This window comes from Armigeres subalbatus, chromosome 2 (genome assembly GCF_024139115.2).
Source record: "Armigeres subalbatus isolate Guangzhou_Male chromosome 2, GZ_Asu_2, whole genome shotgun sequence".
Lineage (NCBI taxonomy): Eukaryota > Metazoa > Arthropoda > Insecta > Diptera > Culicidae > Armigeres > Armigeres subalbatus.
In genome coordinates, this window is record NC_085140.1 from 122,618,056 (window position 1) to 122,626,103 (window position 8,048).

The following is an 8,048-nucleotide window of genomic DNA, read 5'->3' on the forward strand; positions in this document are numbered from 1 at the left end:
ATAGTTGTTCGAACAACTTCACACACGGTCAAACAAAGCAGCCACCGAAGCTTTTTCTTGGGGCCGGAGTCAATGTTGGTCCAACGTGTTTGGCTTAAACTGACGGGAGCGGAGTCAGCTTTGCGTTCTAGTCGATATGCAAATTGACCTTTCCGGTCAACATTTTTTATTTGCTTAATCGATTCTTTATAAAAAAAATTAAAAAATGGAGCTGTTTTTCAAAATTGGCCTAATATTTGATCGATTTTCAACGAACAATTACTGAGTGGATTGCGACGCCTGCGCCGCACTCGCCCTAAAATTGTATTTTTTTTAACCTTTTCCTGTCGAATCTACCAACTCTTTGTATATATAAACACTGAGAATCCCACCTTAGCCGTGCGGTAAGACGCGCGGCTACAAAGCAAGACCATGCTGAGGGTGGCTGGGTTCGATTCCCGGTGCCGGTCTAGGCAATTTTCGGATTGGAAATTGTCTCAACTTCCCTGGGCATAAAAAGTATCATCGTGTTAGCCTCATGATATACGAATGCAAAAATGGTAACTTGGCTAAGAAACCTCGCAGTTAATAACTGTGGAAGTGCTTAATGAACACTAAGCTGCGAGGCGGCTCTGTCCCAGTGTGGGGATGTAATACCAATAAGAAGAAGAAGAAGAAGAAGAAGAAAGACTGAGAATCATAGGACGAATTGATTGGTGAGAAAATCTTGCAAATCGTGAATCAATAGCCTTAAAACAGAAAATATCAGCATGTTTTTGAATATAAGAAATAAAATCCATATATTTTGTACATATTATATTTGTATTTCTACTATAAGGTACAGTTATTAAAATAAAAATGTGCAGATAATTCTTAGGATGTGAAAAAAAGAAAATGATAATACATTGACAGATTACTCAATAAAATTACAATTACAATTACTATGCCCAATAATTTATGTATATCCTGGGCACTGTACAGAAGACAAATATAAAAACTAATCAGAGCCGAACATTGTATTATTCCGGGCGGACACGGTTCTTTTCCAGCAAATCCACTTGAAATTCATTCGATTAGTGTCAACATACAATAGAAATTACATACATTGAGGTATAAGTCGTTGAAATGCATTATTATAGTTCGTGTGAATTTCAACATATTTTTCTATTTGTTAGCTTTTGTTTTATTATGGATGACTATTGGCACATTGTTTAAACTGTTTCCTTAGTCTCTTGGCTGTGGATAATACTGCGTCAACACTGGAACCACTTTATCCGCCAGCTCCTGAGAACTGGCGCAAAGCACCCGACGGGACATCAAATCAAGAGGACCACCGGCCGGGTCCAAACAAACGCCTCCTGCTTCCCGGACTATCAAATCCCCTGCGGCGATGTCCCAGGCATGTATTCCACATTCATAGTTGACGTCGGCCCCGCCCAGTGCAACCATAGCCATATTCAGTGCAGCGGATCCCAAGCTCCGCAACCTGAATTTAAAATATGATATTAGATTTACCTTGTGCCTCATGCACTGGATTTTCATATTACCCGTGAACAACTCGAACTAACTTCCCGATGTTTTCCAACACAACAGTCGTTCTTTCCTCATCGCGGCTGGTTCCGAACTCAGTCGCCACCAAAGCATGTTCTAATCGCGTCTCGCCTGACACCTTTATGGTTTTGCCATTCATAAATGCTCCCTTGCCACGGCGTGCCGTAAACTTCTGATTCAGCACTGGATTGTAGATGATTCCAATTTCTGCTTGCTGTGGGAGAGGATTCCAATAAGAACGTGATAATTAGCATAGAGCCGGCTCACCTTATTGACAAGGAGCGCTATCGAGATGCAAGAATGCGGAAAGCTGTGGACAAAATTCATGGTTCCATCGACTGGGTCGATGATCCAGGTTGGATCGTCGGTCAGCTCTGCTTTCTTTCCAGCACTGGTTTCCTCTTCTCCAATGAATCTGTAGTTCAGAACGAATGTAAAAAACAATTATGTATATACAGCTCTACTGAACAATCTCACTTGTGGTCAGGATATTTGTCAGTAATGCCATCCATGAGTAGTTGTTCGACTTGTTGATCCGTCTCTGTTAGCAAATCGATGTTACTTGACTTTTCCACCACCGTTTTCTCGCCATAATTCCTCGATGCAATAATCTGTTTGAATAAAGTTCGATTTAATTAAATTACGACACATTTCCGCAGGGAATACAAGCATGAAGTTTGTCAATCGATCGATTTCAATATGATTGATATTTCCATGCGAGTTTGCTGCCACTTTTACCACTCCAGCCTGTTCAACCAAACCGAGGACGTGCTCATAGATTTCGTCCAAATTGAGTGTCATTTTGAATGGAATTATTCGATCCGGATATTCGGGGAGCGATAAAAACCGAACTAGTTGACTTAGAATTTCAAATAAGACTAATCAACAAGACGATACATCTGCTCGTATCAGCTGATCGATGTATTATGTTCTCTATGTAGGGAAAACGAGCGCCTTTAAATATGCACGCATGCGTCGAAAAAATACAACATGCTATATGCGGGTATTACGGTTTCTATTTTGGAAACCGCATACAATGGTGAATGGTTAGCGCCGCCTTATCGACCAAAGTGTGGTTAACGTACCTATAATAGACGAGATAGGAACAAGGTGCTCTTGAATTGGATACTTATTGTTATATGTACCAGTTTTAATGTTTTCCATCACATAATTCTAAAATAACTCCAACAATTACTAGTAATATTATACTGACATAAATTTACATTAAAACTAATCTGAAAAGGTAAACATCGCTAATAAAAACTGAATGTAAATTTGTATAAACAGCAGTTCAATGGAGACGCATGGTGAATAACATTAATGCGATTCGGCATGGCAAATGCTGGGTAACGCGTACCTGAAGAAATAAAATAGACTCCATTAACTTTTTCTTTCCATAAAATGTTGGTTCTGAGAAGAACCAATTTTCATTTCCCATTGCGCCTTTCCAATAACTAACCTTGCATTGCAACTGTCCGACTGCCACTTGATGATTTTTCGCTAAGCCTCCAAAATTTGGAATGAATTTTCGCCATTGCCACTGCCACCCACTCCCTCGTGCTGTTGTGTCCGCTCCGCTGCATCGAGTTTCGAACCACGAATCGCGTAGTAGTAGTAGTAAAATTCTTCTTTATTTAAAACATTTTTTGTTCTACAATCATTTTATACATGTACAGTGATCGGCCGGCTTGGCCCTCCAACTTCAATTTCAATTATTGTTATTATTATTATTATTATGCTATTACTTAATTTTTAAAATATAATGTATCATGACGGCCTTCAGGAGGCGCTAGTGTTACGCTAGGATACTGCCCTGGGGGACGCCTGCAACAATGTTGTGCGCATTGGAACTCGCTCCGCTGATTGAGACCCGGAATGTCCTTTCCGACAGGTAATTGTTGATGATTTTCACCAGGTAGCTGGGAAGATTGTAGCGTTGTAGTTTGTACACCAGGCCATCATGCCATACATTGTCAAATGCCTTCTCGACATCGAGTAAGGCCATGACGGATGTTTTTGAGACAAACTTGTTCCGTCTGAGGACGTTGGTAACTCGGGTCAGTTGGTGTACAGTTGACCGACCGCGTCGGAAACCAAACTGTTCCTCGAGCAAGATGTTGAGATTTTCGGCAGACTCAAGTAACCGATGATGAATAGCTTTTTCGAATAGCTTGGATAACCCTGAGAGAAGGCTGATGGGACGATAACTTTTGGGGGAGGAAGGATCCTTCCCAGGCTTCCGGATGGGGATGACTTTCGCTGACTTCCAGGACGATGGGAAGTAGCTGAGCCGGAGACACTGATTAAAGATCAGCGAGAGGTGCTCAAAGAACGGAGCACTCATGTGTTTGAGCTCAAGATTCAGGATGCTGTCGAAGCCTGGGGCCTTCATGTTCTTCGATGATTTGATATAGGCCGTCAATTCGCCAGCTGAGATCTCCAACTCCTCCGAGAAGTCGTTGGGAATCAAATGGATGTTGTTAGCATGCTCGTTGACGGCTGCTTCGTGTGGACTGACGATGTTCTGCCCAAGATTGTGTGAGCTGACGAAGTGACGACCTATTTCAGCGACCTTCCCTGCAGGAGTTATCAAGCGATCCTTAGAGCCATTATTGTCTAGTGGGATCAAAAGTGGAATGGGCCGAGGCTTGGATTTTAGAATTTTGGTCATTTTCCAGAACGGCTTAGCATAATCTGGGAGAGTGCGGATCTTATTCGAGAAGTCGAGTCAAGTACGAGACACTGAAGACGGCCTTACTGTTGAGGTCGAAATACGTATCTGTCAAGATACAATTAAGTGGTGGAATTCAATGGGATTGTATAAACTCGTCTTATGACAGGTGAAAACATTCCACTAAAAAGCTCAAAATAATTTTCTTTTCGAGAAGTCGTTATTTTTGAGGTCCACCATTCTGGCCTTGATAATTTTTGTGATTCGATTGCAGCGTGCCTTAAGCTCAGGCAGTCCAGTACGCTGAAACTGCCTGCGAGTGACATTCCGCAATCGAATCAAATCTTTGGTGAGTGTATCGATGTTTAAGGAGTTGCTTACCTGTCGAGCCGTCGGTACGTGTTGCTCTCGGGCCGCCGTGATCGCCTCCTCGATAGCGCACAGCTGGCGGTCGATACTTTCCGGCGTCTCCGGACGCACCTCGTAGTCGACGGTGTTATCGATGCACTGCTGGAACCGCTGCCAGTTCACTCGGTGGTAGTTCCGCCGTAACTGCTGGTGCCGATTGACCGAGGAGCCCAGTTCCGCCACCACCGGATAGTGATCCGAACTGAGCTCCTGGTATACAACCGGCTGCGAGACGTGGTCACTCAGGTTTGTTATGTAGAGGTCGAGCGTTGCGTGGGCACCGGACCGACTCAGTCGAGTGGGGGAATCCGGGCTCAGGATCGTGTAGTGGCCTTCCTCCATGTCGTTGCTCCAGATGGTGCCGTTTCGATTGCCGCGACTGTTGCCCCAGGCTTGATGTTTGGCATTCAAGTCGCCGGCAATGATATACTGGCCTTGCCTCCGCGTCAGCTTGACGATGTCCCTCCGAAGGGCAGCCGATGATCCATCGCCGGCTTTGGCCTGCGTTGGACAGTACGCCGCGATGAGCGCGATTGTGCCGACCGAAGTGGTGATTTCGACACCGATGGCCTCGATTACACTGAGCTGGAAGCTTGGAAGCAGACGACAGTTGATGTTGTAGCGAAGAGCGATAGCCACACTACCTCCTCTGGTCGGCCGGTCAAGTCGCACGATGCGGAAGTCCGGGATGTTGATGTTCACCTCCGGTTTTAGGTGCGTTTCGGTGACGAACGCCACGTCTATTTCCTTCTCCTCAAGGAAATCCTTCAGCTCAATTATTTTGCTCTTGAGCGAGCAAGCGTTCCAGTTGACCAGGCCCACCCTAGCAGCCATTTTCGATGATGAACATGCCAAGAGTGAAGACCTGGTCGAAGCGGGTTTTGCAGCCGCGCAGTCGAGTGGCGAGCTGCGCGAAGATCGGCATCAGTTGTTCCGGAGTGTACAGCGGAGCAGATTCTTCCGATGGGACGGCTTCGTTCTCCGACTGCCGACGGAACCCAGGAGGAGGGAGCGGGGGCCATTCGCTGGTGGATGGTGCCGACGATGTTGGAGCTTGGACCGATGCCGCTGCCGCTGCCAGTCGCTTGTGCGGCTGTAGCGGTGGGAGTAACGGAATCACACGACGGGGAGCCGGGATGGCTGGAAAGTTCACCTCGTTGATTACGGGAACACGGTTCTTCATCGTAATAGTCCTGGTGGAAGCCTTCTTCCGGATTTCCAGGAACTCGGCTCGCTTTGGGCAGCCCTTTGTGGTGGCGCGATGTTTGTCGCCACAGTTGGCGCACTTGGGATCGGCCACCTCCATTTTGTCGCACTCGTCCGTCGGATGGGGTTCGCCACACTTGTTGCAGCGCGGCTTCATGCGGCAGTTCCTGGTGCCGTGCCCGAAATTGAAGCAGTTGGTGCATTGCGTGACATCACGGTGCACTGGCCGATATCGCTCCCAGTTAACGACGGTGTAATTTATAACGCCAACCAGCTTCAGGTCCTTCCAGGTAGTGGAACCGTGCTCCAGATGGATCAGGTAAAGCTGGTCGCGATATCTCCTCGCCTTGTCGTGACGAGCGATCTTGTGGACGGCTACTGGCTTCAGTCCGCAACTTTCAAGCTCTGCTTGGAGCTCTTCCTCCTTCATGTCGTGAAGTCCTCGCAGCAAAGCCTTGAGCGGCTTCGTGCCGGGGTGGTCATGAGTGTAGTACTCATACTTGAGGACCTCGAGGAACTCCACGACGGATTGATGATGGTCCCTGTTGGCCGGCATCACTTTCACGCCCTCGCTGCAGAGCCGAAAAGTACATTTTAGCCCCTTAGCGATCAGCTGGCGAATTTTTTGGCGTAAATCCGGCGTATCGCCCTTCACAAACACGGGCGGGCACTTCTCCTTCCGCTCCGGTTGCACCTGCGGCAGCTGCGATTGCTGCTTCTTCCTCTTTTTCGGCGGATTGCCGGCGTCATCAAGAGGCAACGGCGAGAACACGTTGCTCTGCAAAAGGTGCTTGGAGGGATTACCCGCGCCTCCAAGAGCAGTGCGCTTAGGCACTTTTCCAGCGACTGAATCGGCCACCGAGTCTCCCATGACGGGTCCGGGAGAAAATAACGCCAACGCGACAAGCGAAAACGTAAACAGCGAAAGAACAAGAAAAAACACTTCGAAAAAAATGCGCGAGCAAAAAACACGTCCGTACGTGTTGCTGTCTCGAACTGGAATGAGATGACCACGCGCGCCGGACAGCAGCTTTCTTGTATTCAATCAATTAAGCCCGTTAGCACCGCCCCTTTGTGATCTGATATGGGTGTAAATATAATGTGCACTCATAACGATTAATGAAGGGGCGGGGCTAATGGAATTACTTCATAAGAAAGCTGCTTTTCGGCACGCGCGAGCCATTTTGCTCGGGATTCCGCAGACAACGGACTGTTACGAGAATGACAAATTTCAAGAATCCTATGAAATTTTATCGCGAGATTCTGAATTTGGTTATGAGATGTTGTTTATCTAAGATGCGTATTGTTGCGAGGAATGACAACAGAAATTTGACTCAAGACGAAGTTTCTTCATATTACAAAACCCGAGTAGCACACTTGTCACATACCAGTCACTGTGACTCTAATGCGACCAAATCCAGTCACATTAGAGTTGCTGCAACTAAATCGATCTGAACTGTGCTACTAGGGAACATTATCTTTCGGCATCTGTCTGTCTGAGCGACGTTCACCGATGTGTGATTGCTGTAGATAGTTTCCACTGAGGTGGCGTCTTCTTTGATTTTATACAAAAGTCACCATTTTATACAAAAGAAGGTTGATCCGTCTATCCGAAATAAACTTTCTCAAAGTGCAAAACTCAATCGTAAATAGCGAATTTGATGGCGCATTGGAGGGAGATGATGCAATAAATTTGAATGGATGGAATCATTAACAGCAACCAAGCTACCACGCCAAACCCGATGCCACCGAAACAGTCCATTTTCGCAATTAACTCTTTCTTTCCATAAAATGTTGGTCCTGAGAAGAACCAATTTTCTTTCCCAATGCGCCTTTCCATCTAACTAACACCACAATTTGTAATACATTTTTAGCATCGGCACTGGCGGTGCGGGATTGCAACAGTGCCATTTTTATAGTCAACCCTTTCTTCATATGAAATGCTGGTTCGTTAAGGTTGAATGATCTGCAACAACACACCGAGCACCACTACCAATGCGATAGATTTCCGTTGAAAATGTTACCATCGCCTCCGTGATGCTGTGTCCACTCCGCTGCGATCGCTTTGATGCGTCCGCTCTGCGTGAAATCTTGTTCAAACTGAGGAATAGATCCAAACCCACAAGTGATTGATTTTTGATGTCTGTGCTAGTGATGCATGTACGTAATCGGTTAGTTTACCTATTTCTAAACTTTTTATCAATTATCTATAATAAATAGTTAAAAATTAGTA

At 45.9% G+C, this 8,048-nt stretch overlaps 1 protein-coding gene across 1 annotated transcript; it reads right to left on the reverse strand.

Annotated features, from left to right (window-relative positions):
* Positions 1-780: 780 nt before the first annotated feature.
* LOC134215045 (inositol monophosphatase 1-like) lies at positions 781-2,449 on the reverse strand. Its single transcript, XM_062694303.1, has 5 exons — positions 2,269-2,449; positions 2,008-2,141; positions 1,798-1,945; positions 1,527-1,744; positions 781-1,465 (listed from the first exon to the last, which is right to left on the reverse strand). Exons 1-5 carry the CDS (start codon positions 2,329-2,331, stop codon positions 1,204-1,206), a joined length of 825 nt encoding a protein of 274 aa, XP_062550287.1. The 5' UTR covers positions 2,332-2,449; the 3' UTR covers positions 781-1,203.
* Positions 2,450-8,048: the final 5,599 nt, after the last annotated feature.